The sequence below is a fragment of the Rhinichthys klamathensis genome, unplaced genomic scaffold (assembly GCF_029890125.1).
Source record: "Rhinichthys klamathensis goyatoka isolate OS25496 unplaced genomic scaffold, OSU_Roscu_1.1 h1tg000303l_1, whole genome shotgun sequence".
In the NCBI taxonomy this organism is placed as follows: Eukaryota; Metazoa; Chordata; class Actinopteri; order Cypriniformes; family Leuciscidae; genus Rhinichthys; species Rhinichthys klamathensis.
The window spans coordinates 3,268,885-3,288,228 of NW_026606822.1; the positions used below are offsets into that span (position 1 = coordinate 3,268,885).

General features: G+C 37.5%; 2 protein-coding genes across 2 annotated transcripts in view; both read left to right on the top strand.

The window, feature by feature from the left end:
- Positions 1–3,884: 3,884 nt before the first annotated feature.
- Positions 3,885–4,832, top strand: LOC130104046 (odorant receptor 131-2-like). Its single transcript, XM_056270432.1, has one exon. The coding sequence runs from the start codon at positions 3,909–3,911 to the stop codon at positions 4,830–4,832; it is 924 nt and encodes a 307-aa protein (XP_056126407.1). The 5' UTR covers positions 3,885–3,908.
- A 1,251-nt stretch (positions 4,833–6,083) lies between these two features.
- uba7 (ubiquitin-like modifier activating enzyme 7) overlaps positions 6,084–19,344 on the top strand; it is a 53,664-nt gene continuing 40,403 nt past the window's right edge. The window contains exons 1-20 of the mRNA XM_056270529.1: positions 6,084–6,252; positions 6,572–6,619; positions 7,380–7,548; positions 8,115–8,249; positions 8,362–8,468; positions 8,557–8,647; positions 9,080–9,212; positions 9,315–9,412; positions 9,564–9,725; positions 10,527–10,691; positions 11,285–11,395; positions 11,516–11,596; positions 12,611–12,766; positions 12,963–13,128; positions 13,268–13,464; positions 14,012–14,076; positions 15,318–15,513; positions 17,540–17,614; positions 18,277–18,475; positions 18,572–18,663. Of these exons, the coding sequence (XP_056126504.1) occupies positions 6,576–6,619; positions 7,380–7,548; positions 8,115–8,249; positions 8,362–8,468; positions 8,557–8,647; positions 9,080–9,212; positions 9,315–9,412; positions 9,564–9,725; positions 10,527–10,691; positions 11,285–11,395; positions 11,516–11,596; positions 12,611–12,766; positions 12,963–13,128; positions 13,268–13,464; positions 14,012–14,076; positions 15,318–15,513; positions 17,540–17,614; positions 18,277–18,475; positions 18,572–18,663 (2,442 nt within the window). The 5' untranslated portion in view covers positions 6,084–6,252; positions 6,572–6,575. The remainder of the gene's footprint in view (positions 6,253–6,571; positions 6,620–7,379; positions 7,549–8,114; positions 8,250–8,361; positions 8,469–8,556; positions 8,648–9,079; positions 9,213–9,314; positions 9,413–9,563; positions 9,726–10,526; positions 10,692–11,284; positions 11,396–11,515; positions 11,597–12,610; positions 12,767–12,962; positions 13,129–13,267; positions 13,465–14,011; positions 14,077–15,317; positions 15,514–17,539; positions 17,615–18,276; positions 18,476–18,571; positions 18,664–19,344) is intronic.

Here is a 19,344-nt window from a genome sequence, read left to right on the forward strand (position 1 = left end):
ATTCTGACTTACGAATCCTTTTAATCTACTTGGGAAAATAATTTTAGAGTATGTTGCCGCAAATCTGCATTGGATTAGTGACAGATTCCAGTTTTGAGTGGAGCATAGGGCACACCAACTGCGATTTTAGAGTTCAGTCTAATATTTGGCACTAATTCAAGTGTAGGTTTGTAAAGGCCTCTATCATACACCCGGCGCAATGCAGAGTTATGTGCGAGGTTGCGAGTGTGTTTTGCTAGTTTCAGCCCGACGCAGTTATCATTTTCACGTCCTGCGCCACGTTGTTTAAATAGCTAATGCATTTGTGCCCATTTGTGCGCCCATGGGCGTGCTGGTCTGAAAACGAGGTGTGTTCAGGCGCATTGTTGGCGTGTTGCTATTTTGAGGCAACTGAAATAGACTGCTCCATTGACAAACTGAAACCTGGTCTAAAGTCAATGCCACAATAATTTTTTGTTATTTAAAGAGCGTGTTAGTAATGTGCGCCTATAGGCGGGTCCACAACGCACGTTCACTCTGCTTATTAAACAAACAGGGACGCGCAGCAGAACACAAACATGCCAAATAATAGAAATAAATGATTGTGTACATAAAGATATGGTGGAATCTGGCTTGTCCCATAGATGGTCTGCTTGCACACTTTAACCTCGCGCACGAGCAGATCAAAGTCTGTCATGTAAATAGCAAACCGCCATGGCGCGAACGCAACTGGCATTTGAAGGGAATGAAAGATTAGACTCTGATTGGTTTATTGCATGTAAAGCCTAAAACACACCAATTACTCATTAAGAGAATAGGGACAACCATTTTAGACCATGCGCCTGGTGCACCGACCATTTTTCCCATCGTTAAATTAGCAAAAGTTGATTCGGACACGCCCTAAGTGCACTTACGCCCTGTGCTTTAGACCATGCGCTTAGATCATTAAAATAGGGGCCTAAAAGGGAATTTCCGTTTAGGACAGCAAAATGCTGCTCAACCAACCTAAATAGGGTGAGTATTACCTCTGTTCAATGTAATGTTACTTTAGTTAAGTGTACGTGGGAAACCATGGCATGACCAAACCAAAGCTACTATCAGAGAAGTAATCTTGGTTGCCTTATATCTGTTAGTAGTGGTCATGACCTCTATCTAAAGAAAACGTTACTTTAATTCAAGTGTATAGAACCAAGGGGGCTATACAAAATATCTTTGATTGTGTAAGCATGGTCACACAGGAAAAGAAGTAGAACGAACTGGCTTCAAACACTTTGTTCCCTTCAGAAAACTACAAACAGGGAGCCCTATAAGGGAAGCACCAGCAACCGGGAAGCAGATATGGCAGCAACATAAACTTTTAAAGAGGAGGTTGCCATGTTGTCATCTAATAGATGCTGCAAGAAACTCAATACTGTTGGCACAGTACAGTGAACTGGGTCAATTCCTTGATCCCCGCACCAAGAAGAAAATATCCTCCAACGAGCAGCATAAAGCTTTCGTGTTGAAGGAGCCCTAGCTTTGCCGATAGTGTTCACTACTGCTGGTTCACAATCCATTAACTGTGATCTGGACACAGGGGCCAAACCCAGAGCTGAAGACGAGTTGAATCCGGGTGCCAAACACGGCCATGGATCTGAGAAAGAAGATCCCATCTGATGGGAAGCTGCCATGGTTTGCCTTGTAACAGACTCAGAAGGAGAGGAAACCATTGCCTGGCTGGCCAGAGGTGCCACTAAAAGCACCCTGTGTGGTTACACCTATACAGTGTAATGTTTCCCACAGAAGTGGAAATGGAGGGAACGCATACAACAGGCAACTCGGCCTCTCGTGGACCACCAGCGGCAATGAGTGGTCATTTCCGATGCAAACAGGTCGATCTCTGCCTTGCCAAACCGTTGCCAAATCAACTGTACTACATCCGGGTAAAGTCTCCATTCCCCCGGGAGCAGTAGATCCCTGGACAGAGCACCCGCCACTTGATTGTAGAATCCCGTAAAATTAACTGTCCTTAATGAAGCCAGCCGGCCCTGAGACCATGTGTGGATCTTGCGAGTTACCTGTAAAGACGCAAGAGACCTGGTGCTGCCTTGATGATTCAAATTAAAGACCATCGACGTGTTGTAGGACCGGACAAGCACATGACGACCCATCAGGTTTGGTAAGAAGTGTTGTAGAGCTAAGTACACTGCCTTCAACTCCAGTGCTGCGTTCCAGTCCAATATTTTCACACCCTTCACTTGCTAACTTCCCTCTGTCTCATTCACTCGGATGTACGTCATGCTTACGTTGCATGAGTGCCCACTACTGGCGGAAACTGCAATGGGCTGAACGTCCTAAGCCCTTGATCCCTTGGGATCAGCTATGGAGTTGATTTATTATTAAAACATTTTTTGCCCTTTAAGGATTTGTTTAATGCAGCATCCTAATGTATATAGATGTGTTTGGGTTGTTTTAAATAAACAAATAATATATCAAAGAGTTGTTTGTGGTGGTGGTGATTAGACAAGATCTGCTGTGACGTCACAATCGTGTTGAATTGTGGTATATGGAGCTGCCAGAAGTGCACATATGAAGTAGACTCGCTCCCTCGGTCAAAATCGAGGGAGCGAGGGTCTGTCCATATAAACTTCCCTCGTCCACTTCACGAAGTGGAGCACACTTCAAAATGGCGGCAGGGATTCCCCCGAGGGGAAGTGCTTAGGGAAGTTCGCAAGTGCGTGTCTAAACGTGGACTGGAACACAGCACATGGACTTTGATATGTTCTAAGGCCTTCCTGGGTGACCAGTGACCACCAATTCCCCTCTGGTTCCACATTGCCCACCATCCTGTTAGTGAAGCATCAGTAGTGATCACTTCCTGATGAGAGGACACCAACCCTAGTGGCACTCCAGCTCTCAGAAATGTTACTCAGACATTGATTAGCTTGCTCAGGTGTGTTTAATTAGGGTTGGCGCTAAACTCTGCAGGACGGCACTCCAGGATCGACGTTGCCTATCCCTGCACTACTGCCTCTGGCGGTCAGTAGAGATGAAACAGAACCAGAATAGCACTCAGAATTGCAGAAAGACAACAAACTAGATTTTGAAATGAGAGACTGAACAAACCAGGCTTATATAGGGTGAGTAAACAAGGTAATGAGCAGCAGCTGAATGCAATCACACATGAGTCCGGGCAAAGGATTATGGGAAATGCAGTTCTTGATTGAATGACAATGGTCCAGGGAGGAGTGCCCTCTATTGGATATCAATGGATTATTCATTGCATTATTATCACACAAAAAAACAACTGACTCTAAGCACAACAATGCATGCAATCTGCTTACAATATCTTCAACTAATTTTTACTAATATTTGAATAAAGGATGAAGATGTCAATTTTCCTGAGCCGGACATAACTTCTGGCGACTATTGTGCTTCGTGAATAAAATCAATCTCCTGTCACTGTTTTTCATGAGATCAGTCTGCATAAACAAACATGTACATTTAATTCCTGCTTTGAAACCACTGAGAACACCCTAGAAACTCCATAGCAATGTGCTAAAACAGTTTGCATGTCAGATGCGTTTTCAAATGCTTGCTGTTATTCTGCAATGACGTCATGAATGCAAATATTAGATGATCCTTGTGGGTAATAGGCTTAATATTCATGATATTTGCCCTTTCCACAAACCATAAATAGCAAAGTAGCACTCGACTAATTAAAACTCATGTGAGCTTCATTCTTCCCACAGTCCAGAACCGGTTTTTCAGCTCAAGGTAGGCCAAAACAGGTTTAAGTGTAATTTGAATTAGAAATTAGGGGGGTTTTGTTTATGAGATAAGCTCCCGGAAAATGTAAACCTCAGTTATCATTAGTTATTTCTATCATCTGCTTGGACTAGATACAATATGTGCACTTTTTAACCACTGTCCTGTTTTCTCTCTCAGAAATGAACTCAACGATCTGGATTGTGGATAGTTATGAAGAAGCTCTTGCCAAAAACTTTGTGATTGTTAGTCTTGGTTTTATCATTAATTTCATCAACGGAATGTTAGTAGTGACCTTTTTTTCTAATCTAATGTTTACAAGAGACTCCAGATACATTTTATACATTCACCTGGTAATCAATGACATGCTCATGATATGTATATCAGTAACTTTATATGTGTTGACCTACGCTTTACCATTTGTTAATGTTTCGTGGTGTTGCACATTGATTGCTCTTGGTTCAACCACCTTTATGATCACTCCTTTGAATCTGGCTGGTATGGCCATAGAACGGTTCATTGCTATCTGTAAACCACTGCATCACTCTCAGATTTGCACTCCACAAAGAACCTACATCTTTATATGCTTGCTATGGGTTTTAGGAGCTATACCTTCTATGGCAGATATCATTATTTTATTTTCAATCCAGCCCATATCTTTCTTCAGGTCTGTTGTACTTTGCTACCCATTCAATTTGTTTACTTCCAAAGCCCACAAGGACAACACCACTGTATCACAAATCATCTATATGTCTTTGGTGTGGATAATTCTCATATTTACTTATTGCAGAGTCATGTTCACTGCTAGAAAGGCGGCTTCAAAGGGTTCAGCAAATAAGGCTCAGAGTACGATATTGTTGCATGGTGTCCAGTTACTTTTTTGTATGCTTTCCTATGTCACCCCTTTTATGTACTTATTTATTAATGCTTTTTTCCCTGTACACAGAACTAAGATCACTTTCTGTATTTATCTGCTCACAAATATTATGCCTAGAATACTGAGCCCATTGATTTATGGGGTCCGAGACCAGAAGTTTATGAAACAAATGAAGGAATACTTTACATGCAGAGTTTTTATTGTAAAAATTGTGCCATCAAAATTCTGATTATATATAGGCCCTATGGGCATGATCGATTAGTCAACTAAAAGAGACTGTTGCTGCAGCTAGTCGACATTGGAAATAGTCATTAACATTTTTCTTGTTGCACATTTTGTTTTGAAGAGTGTATATCTGGAGTGGAAATCAAAATAATTTCATTTTACCTCAGACTTTGCGTTTATTTCCTTGTCACTCGCGGGTTGACTAACGTTAATAAAGTGAACGCTTAAGTTGAATGAATGATCATACTGCGAGTCGAGACAAGCACATGCAGCACATGGGACCTGTTTTTTTTATGATTTATGAATTATTTAGGGTATTTCAACTAGTCAGCTACAAAAAAAAAATCCAAACATTAGGGAAATAAGTTGTGGCCTAATACAGGCCTAATACATTGTGTCTGATACATTACATATTGTTGAATGCAATGACTTTTAAGTGTGTGGCTTAAAAGTGCAATTGGTCCTACATTTTGAGGGGCCTAGATATGTATCCAAAAAAGATTTTTACTTTGTCTCATGTTGCATGTTGCATGAAACAACATGTTCCTCTTTAACAATCTGTTTATCCCTTTTATAATAGGTTAAATATTACCAGATAAATTAATTTAAAGCAGAGATCAAGATAGTATTGTTCTACATCTGAATTAATTATCCTACACAAAGCATGCCTGTATAAATCAAATCGATGTGTAGGTCTATATCTGTAAAATATTGGACGTTGCTTTATTGAGCCAGGCCATAAAGTAGCCTACTGCAGACTCTATATCACTGTTAGAGGCCTAATCTTGAGAAAGCTTCAAATGTTATAAAAACACATTATTCATATAAATTAATAAATATACCCTACTGCCCGACATACTGATTGAATATATATATTTTTTTAATCACAAACGATTGTGAATGGTCCATCCAGGTAAGCGCTGACTGAAACTGAACACGTGACAGGGAACGTCGGCATCGCTTTGGATGATATTTTATACCTGATAAATGGCAGAGTGAAACTTTATCTACGAAAATTCGGAATATTACTTAGAATCGTCTTGACCAATTTGAGATAAATGCCAGGTCGCTTAGCCAGCCCTGTCACTTGTTTCTTGTGCATTCTTCCATTCTAGCCACATATTCAGTTATTTCAATGGATTAGCAGCGCCGTCGTGTGGTTATTCTGAGGTAGATATGTTATGTTGACCTCACCCGAGGAATCTCATTCTCATCATCTAGTGACAGGAGCTTTCGAAGATACAATAAACAATTAATAATTCTCTTTTTAATAACTCAATATGGATGAATGTGCGCGACAGGCCAAGTTTCACAATGTCAGGAACACAACAAAAAGAGAAACGAAAGTGAAAGCCATTACTCTGAATCATATTAGGCGACTTTCTGTTTTGACAGAGGAAGCAAACGGCAAACTCCGCTGAAAGGTAAATTATTGAAAATGTTCCTTACTCGTTACAATAGCTCGTTATAGAATTATTCAGTTGTCATATTTATGAGTTCGTCACTGGTCACATTGCTGTTTGCTAATTTATCCTTGAAACTGTCAATGCATTGTTTACACCCAGTGTTTAACATTTATTTTTACAACATATTGGACACGCACCATAATAATACTAAGTTTTAGAATGTAATATGCATGGTACATGAATATGGAACTCAATTAGTAGCTACCATGGTATCTGACACATTACTTCCTTGTAAATATAGTAGCCTACCACTGATAATGATTTGTCATTCTTACAGAAAAATGGCTCAGGCTGATATTGACGAGGGATTATATTCTCGACAGCTGTAAGTGCATTGTAAAATATTCTTACGTGATTCCTTATCTTGGTTTCCCCATATTGATTTATTGATTTTTTTGTGTGTTTTTTTACTTTATCGTTGGAAGTTTCAGTTTACTTTAGTAATCATACTGAAATACTAAATGAAGGGTTCTTGAAACTGAATGCTTGTATTATACTTCCAGTGAAAAAAAAAAGTGCATTGTACTTCTTACAATTTCATTTAGACATTAAAGATTTATATTTTTGCAGATCCCTCGGATTTCAGAAATTTGTTTAATGGAATGGACACCTAATGTATCAGCTGTAATGTTGTCTAAATCGTTTTTTTGAGGTCAGGTTACTTAGTTAGTTTGAGGAATTCCAGTTCTGTATTTTCGGTTGCTTTATGAAAAGTTACACCTATTCCAACTAGAAGGGGGGGGGGGGGGGGGGGGGGGGGCGGGGGGGGGGGGGGGGGGGGGGGTTGGGTTGTATTCCTATAAGCAGCTGTGTCTTGTTAATAAAAAAGAAACATTTTCTCCAATTCTAAGTTGCTTACTTTCATGTGAAAAAAATCTCATACATTATTTAAATGTGCAAAATATACACATTGTTGCAGTATTTGTTATATTTAATTTATGCTTATTTTAATTTAGATTAAAAACCCTATAAACATATATATGTATTTACTCTGTTACACAAAATAAGTTCATTTTAAATGGCAACCTCAAATGTTTTAAATAATAAATCAGCATGTAAGGAAATTTCACTTTATCTCACAACAGGTATGTGATTGACCATGATGCAATGCGTCGCATGGGAAAGGCTGATATCCTCATTGCTGGAATGCGAGGTCTTGGCGTGGAAATTGCCAAGAATGTGATTCTGGCTGGAGTTCGATCAGTCACCGTTCAGGATGAGGGTGTGGTGGAGTGGAGAGATCTGTCTTCTCAGGTAATGACCTTTTAATGCAATTAAATGAAAAGTTCATCCAAAAACTAAGTAGTCTGACAAACCATCAAAGAAGACGCTTCAAAGATGCTCAGAGATGCTGTTTTTTTATGCAATGAAAATGAACGGTGATGTGTGCATTCAGACATGGTCCCTCAAGAACCATTTTGCCAAATGTAATGTAAACGTTGTCAAACGTTATTTGTTTTTGCGTGTCGTGTGACCAATAACCGTGTGATGCATTTGTGATGCATTCGCAATTAAATGCAACTGCAAATGAGATTTGAGAGCTTAGTGCAGCGGTTGATTCATTTTTATTTCCTACAAAAGAGCCACTCCCCTTTTGTGTTCCATGGAAAAAAGCTAGTCATATTTGCAAATATGCCATTCATTCATCCATCTTCTTCCGCTTATCTGGGGCCGGGTCGCGGGGGCAGTAGTCTAAGCAGAGATGCCCAGACTTTCCTCTCCCTAGACACTTTGCAATTTGCACATATGTAAATGCTTAATTTAGTTGTTATTGTAAGACCTTTACAAAGGATAAATTATATAATCTCTTTTGTCTTCAGTTTTACCTAAAAGATGCTGATCTGGGTCAGAACAGGGCCTTGTGTTCTGAGAAGCAGCTCTCTAGTCTGAACGTCTACGTTCGAGTGTCTGCGTGGACTAACAAACTCAACGAGGACTTCCTCAGCAAGTTCCAGGTGAGTTATGATCCTGTCTCATATGTCCATGCAATAATAATAATAATAATAATAATAATTGACTTTGAACCTATTTCTCATTTTGTCTTATTTTATGTGTTTATTACAATAGGTAGTGGTGCTCACAAATTCACCTTTAGAAGAGCAGCTACGTGTGGGAGCGTTTTGTCACTCAAACAATATAAAGTTTATTGTGGCTGACACCAGAGGGCTTTGTGGGTAGGCTGGATCCCGTTATTAAATAAAATATGTCAAAATGGTTAAAATAGTGCTTAATCATATTCTGATTTCTGTGTTTGGTTTGCAGGCAGTTGTTCTGTGACTTTGGCGAATCGTTTGAGGTCAGAGACACAAATGGAGAAACTCCAGTCTCAGCCATGATTGCTCATATCAGCAAGGTGACACGTGACTAAAATCACATTTTCACTTTCAGTTTGGTCCTCTTAAAAGGATACTCACACTCACGTTCCAAATCTATAATACTTTCATTTATCTTCGAAATACAAATAAAGTCATCTTTAATGCAATCTGAGAGATTTCTGTCCCTCCAATGAAAGCAAAATTTTGACAGAAGGGACAGAAATTTAATTAAAAATATCTTCACATGTTTCAAAGATGAACAAATTCTTATGGATTTGTAAGACATGACAGCGAGAAATTTATGGCAGATTTTCACTTTTTCATTTTCAAAACAAGTTGACCAAAATTTATTATTTTTTATTTAATTATTATTATTACAATTGACCTGTCAATAATTCTTTTTTTTCTTCCTTTTTACTATCCTTTAATTAATTAATTTGAGCTTTAAAATGTAACATTTTCCATCATAGGAGAATCCAGGCATAGTGACATGCACAGATGAAGAGAGGCATGAGTTCACTGATGGCATGTTTGTGACGTTTTCTGAGGTTCAAGGCATGACCGAACTCAACAGTTGTGGTCCCATTGAGATCAAAGTGAGGGGTAGGTGCTATGTGAAATATGGAAAATGTCTAGAGCTGAGAATGGAAATGGTGGATAGCATGCAGTTCATTTAATTACAAAGATATATGTCAATGTTTTTAGACAGCTACTCCTTCACTATTTGTGACACTTCAAACTTTTCCGAGTATGTGAAGGGTGGAGTTGCAACTGAAGTGAAACAGCCTGAAATCCTCAACTTTGTAAGTGTAACCTGCTATTGATTTATTCCATATTTAAGATGCTGTTGTCATGATGTACAGTTAGTATGCTTTTGAAACCTGGAAGTGTGTGGTGTCAACGTACAGCATTATAGCAAGGCAACTTCCTCAGGTAATGTTTAAATGCTTGCAGAAACCTCTGGATGTGGCTCTGGATGAAGCGCTCAGCGATCCTGAGCTTGTGGAGATGACAGACTATGGCAAGAGACAAAGACACCTGTCTCTGCACCTGGCCTTCCAGGCCCTGCATAAATTCACTCAGAAATACAACCGGACACCCCATCCTAGATCTCAGGTCAGTCATACCATGACACCTTTATCCTGGAAATGTGTTTTGAAGTACACACATTGTATCAAAATTTTCCATATTGAGACAAAGTATTGTAGGTTTAAGAAAGGTAATATTACTGTTCCACTCTGGAAAAACGGACTCTTTGATAATTATTGCCATATTTCAATCTTCAACAATTAAATGAAAAAAAAAAGTATTATTATACGATTCTTTTTTTTTATTTGCATGTGCAAATACTTGACAATTCAATTGCAATTATGTAAATGCAATGCATTAAGAAATCAAAAATGTTTTACTAGGTGATTTGATTACTTTACTAATCACTATGATTCATAACTATTTTCAAAGAACAATTTACATCATTATGAAATATTAACAAAAACATTTTTACTACTAAAAATAGGCCAGTAATTGTATTTTGAAATAATAAGCACCTAAAACTACAGTATATTATAATAGTAATGCAATCCATTGATCTGCATCATCACGTTTTTACACCCTTTAGGCTTGGTTTCACAGACAGGGTTTAGGTTAAGCCAGGATTAGGCCTTAGTTCAATTAGGACATTTAAGTGGCTTTTATAAATGTGCTTTAGAAAAAAAACAGTACTGGTGTGCATCTAGAGACAAAACAATGTCACTGACATATTTTAAGATGTCAGTGCATGTTGCTTTAAGTTAAAACAGCTCAAGCATGCATTTTAGTCTGGGACTAGATTTAAGCCTTGTCTGTGAAACTGGGGGTTAATGTAATGGTTCAGTAGCCAGACTACAGTTCATCTCTGTGTTTTGCTGCCCTCTGTAGGCTGATGCTGAAGTGCTGGTTACTATCACAAAAGAGCTTTGTACAGATGCAAAGTTTAAAGAGCTTGATGAAGATGCTGTAAGGGATTTATCTCTGGTTGCCAGCGGTGACCTGGCACCTGTCAATGCCTTCATTGGAGGGCTGGCTGCTCAGGAGGTGGTGAAGGTGAGTTTGATCATTTATCTTTACCCGACATTGATGGAATTTTCCATAATTTATGACACAACACTTCCCCGTCATTGATAGAATTTTTCTGCAATCCATGTTTTCACTGTTATACAGTAGGCGGCGCTATTAGTCATCTTCTGAAAGAGTACAGAATATCAAGATCAAAACACAGGCTAAGAAGCAGAAACAAGTGATAAACGCATTTTTAATGCACATTTCTAATTTCACTTTCCCCAGCTTTTTGTTCAAAATGTAGCTTTTTTTAATGAAATTTCACCACATTCAAGTGTTGATTAAAAATAATGCATTAAGGAAGCTATAATAGCATGTTTTTGATTAAAAGCAGAGGCTCTGTTCTTTCTTTTTATATATTGCATGTTCAGATATTCATACAACAAAATAATCTGGTGGTGCCATGAAAGTTTTGTGAAAATGATCAAAAATGCTAAGAGTGGCTAGCAACTTTTTTGAAAAATCACTGGCGGGGAAAGTGTTTATGCTAATTTACACCAGGATCACCAGTTGATGGACACATAATTTGAGTTTGTGAACATGGTCTATCTATATAAGCTATCTTTGAAATCTTTCAGGCGTGCAGTGGTAAATTCACTCCTCTCAGGCAGTGGCTGTATTTCGATGCCCTGGAATGCCTGCCTCTAAAGGAGGATGGAGTTGTCCTTACTGAAGATGCCTGTGCTCCTGTAAGCAGCAAGCAAGCTCATTCGCAGTATTTAGAAAATACAAAAGTCTCATTTCGGATTGTTTCTGAAGAACATACTCACTTACTTCTGATAAAGTGATCTTTATCCTCTGTGCTGCAGAGAGACAGCCGATATGATGGGCAGATTGCTGTGTTTGGATCTGATTTTCAAGACAAGCTGAAGAAACAGAACTATTTTCTGGTGAGTGTGTTTCTCCTGCTTCACCAGCAGAGGAGGTCATTACCCTTTTTGTGTTTCAGTAAACCCTGTTGGACGACTGTCAGTTATTGTTGATCTGTTATGCAGGGCAGTGAGCAGATCAGTGAGTCAGTGGTGCAGAATGCACAGGAAATATTTGATGTGTCGTGTGATATTTCCTGTTGAGCACTAAGGATATGTTGGTCAGAGTTTCCTCTGTGAATCAACCTAATATTCCAGATTTTTTTCAGGGGATAATTTTTTTTTTTTATTACTTTGGTGTCTCTGAATGTTACTAAAACCTGGACTTCTTTATTTTAGCACATAGTTTGTTTATGTAAGTTTTATGCTAATAAAGTAGTAATAAAGTAGTATTTTTGCTTTTAGCATACGCTACTGTTCAAAAGTTTGGGGTCTGTAAATACTTTTATTCAGCAAGAATATATTAAATTGATCAAAAGGGACTATAAAGACATTTATAATGTTACAAAAGATTTTTATTTCAAATAAATGTTGTACTTTTGAACGTTCTATTCATCAAAGAATCCTAAAAAAAACTATAACAACCATTTTAACATTGGGTTAATTGATAATAAGAATAATTTCTTGAGCAGCAAATCAGCATATTATAATGATTTCTGAATAATCATGTGACTGAAGACTGTAGTAATAATGCTGAAAGCCATCACAGGATTAAATTGCATTTTAAATATATTCAAATAGAAAACATTTATTTTAAAATGTCATAGTATTACTGTTTTTATGGTATGTTTGATCAAATAAATGCAGCTCTGGTGGTGAGCATAAGAAACTTATTTTAAAATAAAACATTCAAAAATCTTTTTTATGCGACCCTAAACTTTTGAACGGTTGTGTACATTTATGCTATAAAGTACATCACATGTAAACATAGTCCTTCCATATTTAACCTCTCCTTAAGTCCTGCTCCATCTCTCAGTCTTGGAGATTATTAATCAATATTATTCATCAATTCTCATCTAATGTCTATGTGATCAGGTTGGAGCTGGAGCAATTGGTTGTGAGCTGCTGAAGAACTTTGCTCTGATTGGTCTGGGTGCGGGAGATGGTGGAAAAATTACAGTGACTGACATGGACTCTATTGAGCGATCAAATCTGAATCGACAGTTTCTGTTCCGCTCTCAGGACATCGGGGTAAGAAGAGTTGGCACAGAATAGCTACACTGTTGATTTGAACTTCAGAAAATGGTTTTAGTACAATATCAATGACCGTAATCTAAAACAGGTCCATCTCTGAAATATGATTGATTGAGTCATGTCCACTTCACGTGCCTTAACTGTTGTGAAATCACTGTAATGCATTTACATTTATTCTTTTTATCTTTCTCAGAGGCTGAAGTCCGAGGTGGCGGCGGAGTCTGTTAAAGAGATGAACCCTTACATGAACATCATCTCTCACCAGAACCGTGTGTGTGCAGAGACAGAGGAGGTCTACACATATTCGTTCTACAGTCACCTTGATGGCGTAGCAGCTGCGCTGGATAATGTGGATGCACGTGAGTGCTGACTTTGCTAGTCCCATGATACACCATCAGTGTTTATCAGCCAGAAGTTTGTGTTTCCTTACACCTCATTCAAAATGAGAACGTAATATTGAGGCTACATGTCTAACACTTTACTTTCCCTGTCCATTAGGAGTCTATCTTGACCAGTGCTGTGTGCGAAACAAAAAGCCCATGCTGGAGGGAGGAACTCTAGGTAGTAAAGGCCACACTTTGGTGGTAGTACCACATCTGACGGAATCGTATGGACCCTCCACATCTGGAGGACAGAAAGCCATTCCCATCTGCACCCTCAAGAACTTCCCGCACCGTATAGAGCACACACTACAGGTAAGAAGCCATTTGTAATGGTGGACAGTTTATTTTATCATATTTTCTGTTTAACAGATTTACAGGTTGTTGTATTGACAAATATAGCAGCCGTTTAAGCAGCAAATTATCATTTCTCTCATTTTGCTTTCACAAACACTTCTGTTTGTTCCATTTTTAGGAGTTAAACTGTCCTGTGTTACTCCAAATATTGATTAAAAAATATTCTGAAAATGATTCCAACGATATTGTTCCTCTTTGTTGTTATCGTTATAGTTGTGGTGTGGACCTGAATGGTTATTAAAGCTTTATTTTTATATTTATAGTTATCGTCCTTGGTGAGAATGGCCCTTAACTTAAGTGGAAATATCCAGGCATAATATATAAAACAAACAAATAAATACATAAAAGAAATTTAAAAAACATTATGTAATATATCCTTTTATGGATCTTTTATGGCTTTTATGATCAAAATATTTCTGAATATTTGCAAATACACATAGTGACCATTTTAATGCAAAAATGAGGCTGTGTGTGTGAATCACAAATTATTTTTTATCATTTTCAGTGGGCCAGAGACCAGTTTGAAGGGCTTTTCAAGCAAACGGCAGAGAATGTGAACCACTTTCTCAGGTAGAGATAAATACATTTTAACTAGTCAATAGTCTAGAAGAGAAAAAAAATATCAAATGTGTGCAGGAAACATAAGCCCCTTTCACACAGCGCTTTGAACCCGGCAAATTGCCGGCAAATTGCCAGAGTGCCTTCTGTGTGAACGTAAACACGACCCGGGATTGATGCCGGGATCGATGCCGGGTTGGGGACCTAGTAACATTGCCGTGTTCAGACCCGGAACGCGCGCTGTGTGAACAAAAGCCAGAACCAATGCCGTATAAGTGGTGTGTCGTAGTGATGATTTACGAGCCTTTGCAATGATGTTATCGTGCGACTCAGTTACTCTAGAAGAAAGTTTGTGTTCGTCATCGATACAAGAAAGAACGAAAAAATGTCTGCAAACTGGACTGAAGTAGAGACCCGTCACATCCAACGTCACGCGTCTTTCCGGAACATACACGGGTTGTGTGTGAACGCGCTCTCTGATTCCGGCAAATCACTGGCAGTGTGAATGAAGCAAAATCAAACGAACCCGGGTCAAATCCCGGGTCACTTTAGCCGTGTATTTTCCGGAATCTCTGTGTGAAAGGGGCTTAGGGTGAAGAGGCACAACTGTTATCAGCAGATGCAGATATTGTGTCAGAGATTCTGTTCAACATTGTACTCCTTAAATGTGACCCAATCCTCAGCTATTCATTATTAGTGCAACCCTTGGCTGCTCCCTGGCTTCCTGCCACAAGTGTCAACTGTAGTCAGATCTCTTTTCCATCTGAAACGAAGTGAAGGATGTTTATAAAAAGGCGAGTGTGCAGGAAGTTGAGGTGCTGTGTGCTGCAGACAGATACCGCAAAGGGAAGGCAGCAGCATAACTGCCTCAATCTCAACTACCTCCTGTGTGCTGTCAGCAAAGGAGGGACCCCACCCAACTCAACAGCTTTTTTGTTATTGTAGTATCATTAATACACTATTACAGTTGTTTATTCATATTTTGAATTTGTTTGTACTGTTGTATTTTTCATTTTAGGTCAAATTTGGGTAATTCTGCTGTATGTTTTTGACACTTTTATTAATATTTTTAAAAAAGTTCTATATGATTTTTATCGAATTTATTTTTTTGAGTAATGAAATGTTTTGAATGGCTTTGGGGCCATATAAAGTTTAGCCTAAACGATTGATGTTGAAAAAATTAAAACAAAAAAGCTACTGATACTGCATAGCATACTGATAGATCTACACCGTTTTTCCATCTTTGTCTGCAGTGACCCAACCTTTGTAGATCGCACAGTCGCCCGTGGGGATGTGGAGGCTGTGGAAATGCTGGAGGGCGTCTATAGGTGTCTGAGCGAGGAATGGCCTCAGAACTGGGCTGACTGTATCAGCTGGGCCCGCAAACAGTGGGAAACGCTTTACAACCATCACATTAGACAACTACTGCACTGCTTTCCCCCTGACCAGGTAACATAGACAGCCAAATATACAAGGACGTGTCATAGTGGCTAAAGCTTATGGTTCCTAGGCTGTAATGCAATATATATATATATATATATATATATATATATATATATATATATATATATATATATATATATATATATGTATGTATACTATCACATGGGAGAATGGGGGGGAAATGTGCTAAATTGATATAAAAAATTGGGTCATTCTTAATAGTTCTATAAAAAAAAAATTATTTTACCAAATTATTATTCAAATTAAATTCTTTCTTTTTTATACATTTTTTTGGGATGAAATAAAAACCAAATGGTTGTGTCATGTTTTGTGAGATTCTCCCCAAAACTGTACAGTAAAACGCTTTGAAAGTATAAAAAAAGACCTACTAAAATGACTACGTACTAGTCTTATCAATATATGCATTAGACATTTTGATTATGAGTATGTTAAAAAAGTGAGTAGGCATTAGTTTTTGGATCACAAGAGTGATTGAATGTGTTAGGTTCACTTTGACCAGCAGTACCAGCAGGTGGCGCTGTTGTCTATAACAACAGTGGGCTCGGACCATGATTAGAGAGATGGCATGACAAAGTCACAATACCTTTAATAAATATTTATGAAATCCTTCACATCAAAATCAATCATTCATGTCATTATCTGAGGACTTATTATAAATCCAAAAGTCTTCATTATGTGAATTGCAGCATATTACAATAATTTCTTTATAATTATATGAGATTCTTATTCAGTGAAAAATATCATTTCTACCAATCATTTCTACTAGGAGTTTGTGCGTATATGGTTGTGTAACAGTATGGAGGTGGAGAGGTCTAATCCATAGCATCAGTGCCTGCACACAGAGATAAACATTCATTCAGAGGAGGGGTGATATGGGCAAGAAAACAGAGTTTTGAAACTCTGAAATGTCCTTTATCTTGCATGTCCAGATATAACAGTTGCAAACCCTGAAGTCGCAGATGTGTAGACCACAGTTTAGTTTCAAGGGTTTGTGCATGAATTTACTGAACAAGAATCAATCATGAAGTTCTCCTGAGGTTTGGATGAGCTTGGCATAAAAATTTCTCATTGTCAAGTCTTTCCTGCTGAAAAAAGAGGTATAAGCATTATACCTGAGGTATAAGCATTGGAAAAAAGAGGTATAAGCATTGGAAAGATCAACACAAACAATTCTTTCTGTTAAACTAGTGAAATAAGCTTTGTGTTACTGCTCTGTTGGTCTCCCTTTGTTCTTTTCAACAGTCTCTTCTGTTTTTTGTTAAAACACAAATTGTATTGAACACACACACACTTACACATGATAAACTCATTACTCTGTCTCTCTAAGCAAAAGGCTTGGAGACATGGGCTTTATGGTGACCAATCACGTCCACTTCACATCACCATGTGACTGGTGTGGCTGCAGGGCTTCCATTTGGTTCACAACACATGTAGACGTTTTCCATTCTTGTTTTCTGGAGCTGACTATATTGCGCTTTTAACAATATTTTTATATATTTAAATGAACAACATTAAGTAAATCAATGTATATACAAATATTTTTTAAATGAAAAATAGACAAGCATTTAATCATAATTATAATAAAAAAGTAAATAAATAAAAATAGAATTATTTAAAAAGTATATATAAAGTATTTTAAACTGTAATTAATTGATCCTACATAAACGTAATATTTTTTTTAGATATAATAATAATAGAACTATATCTTTAACAGTATCTTTTATATATTAAATGAACAACAATACATAATGCTTATACCTCTTTTTAAAAAATAGACAAACATCTAATAATACAGATAATAAAAATATTATTAATATTAAATAATATTAAAATTATATATATATATATATATATATATAAAATTGTACATGTATAATAAATATACATGTATATACATTTACATGTATAATAAACAATGAAATAAATAATATATTTAAAAACATTAAAAGAAAATGTAAACACTTTTCAAAAACACTTTTTCTCCTCTCCTTCCCCCTCCGGTCCTCACTAGGTAACAAGCTCTGGACTTCCGTTCTGGATGGGCGCAAAGAGATGTCCACATCCTTTGACCTTTGACACAAACAATGTAAGTTTTTACTGAGTAAATTCCCATACACAGTCTCTGGAATCTCCCATCATCCCCTGCAGACAGGAATGCCTAACTTTACGACTCACGGTTTTTCTCCTGGTGTGAATTATCTGATATTGATCACCTGAGATTAACAAAGCAAAGTGAAAACATGTTAAACCCCCGAGCCCTCACACAGAGACACACTCACACAGGTAAACACAGAGGCACATTAGCAAACAGGTCATGCTTTTCACAGAAACCCTTTCAGACAAACTCCTACATATTTTAATTAGGCTAGATATGCAAATGGTTCCGCTCTACAACCATTATTCAATTTTATGGCCCATTGTTTCCATTGTCTTGGTTCTTTATAAATGTTATCATCATTTGGTAAGATTTGTTTTCCCCTAAACTAAGGAATTCTCTTTTCACAGTCAATTTGAATTCTATATAACCCATTTTGGGAAGTGTTGTTTTTTCAATGCACACACTTTCCTCTCATCATTTCCTGTTAACCACTGCAGTTCTGTTTCTCTGCATGTGTGTTTGTGATTCATGGCATGTTTTCCACCCTTCAGCCCAAAATCAAACACAAACACGCAGTTTCACTTTAGTTTTGCCAGCTTTAATAAAAGTATTTTGATTTGAGATGATTACCTTTTTCTCTTGTTTTATAGACCACCCATATGGACTTCATTGTGGCAGCGGCCAATTTATACGGCCAGATCTATGGGATTACAGGCTCAAAAAATCGTGCTGACATTCAGAGCGTTCTGCAGGGAGTAAAAGTCCCCGAGTTCACCCCTAAATCTAGTGTAAAGATAGCAGAGAACGACCAGCAGCTGAAAGAGGAAAATGAGGAGAGGAAAGAGGAAGGTGAGATGTTAGGCTTAATATGAAATTATACAGTATAATACATTTAAATAAGTCTGGAAAGAACTCTCTTTTAATATCCCTCACTGCATCGCTTAGATAAAGTCAAGCTGGAGATGTTAAAGGAGAAGCTGTCCAAACTCCAGCTGACGAACCAAAACTTCCGGATGCATCCACAAGAGTTTGAGAAGGTACCCATGTTTGTCAAGTCAATATCTATTTGAATAGCATTTTCACAATACATGTTGTTTTGTGATGCACGCCTTGATGAAACTAAATACCTTGTATCATTTGTATAAAGCACAGAATGACAAAGATAACAGACCATTACAATAATAGTAAATAAAACATAATAAGAAAATAGTTCCTTAGTATTTAACTTAGTATACTAAGTGTGTGTGTGTGTGTGTGTGTGTGTGTGTGTGTGTGTGTGTGTGTGTGTGTGTGTGTGTGTGTGTGTGTGTGTGTGTGTGTGTGTGTGTGTGTGTGTGTGATTTGACATCATAACTTTACATTCTTTTACATTTGTCAAAACTTTCTGTTTATTTTCTGGCTTTCAGAATCAAAAAAATAACTTTTGGATTCCTCTGTGTTATTTAAAAACATTTTTTTTTATGTTTTTTTTTTTTTTTGTCATTTTGTTCATAGAACAAAGTAGCTTAGACATTCTGCAAAACATCTTTGTTTTACTTTACACTTAAAAGAAAACAATATGGGTTTGGAATGACATAAGGAAGAGACAATTATGACAGTTTTATTTTTGTGTGAATTATTCCTTTAGTGGCTTTAAACATAAAATGAGTCTAAAAGTTAGCATGTTAACTTTGGCATTCCCAGTAAACACACACATTTGGTGTGTGCACTGGGCCTGT

What these genes read in the sequence shown, in the direction of transcription:
- LOC130104046 (XM_056270432.1), top strand. Translation starts at nt 3,909, where the DNA reads ATGAACTCAACGATCTGGATTGTGGATAGTTATGAAGAAGCTCTTGCC.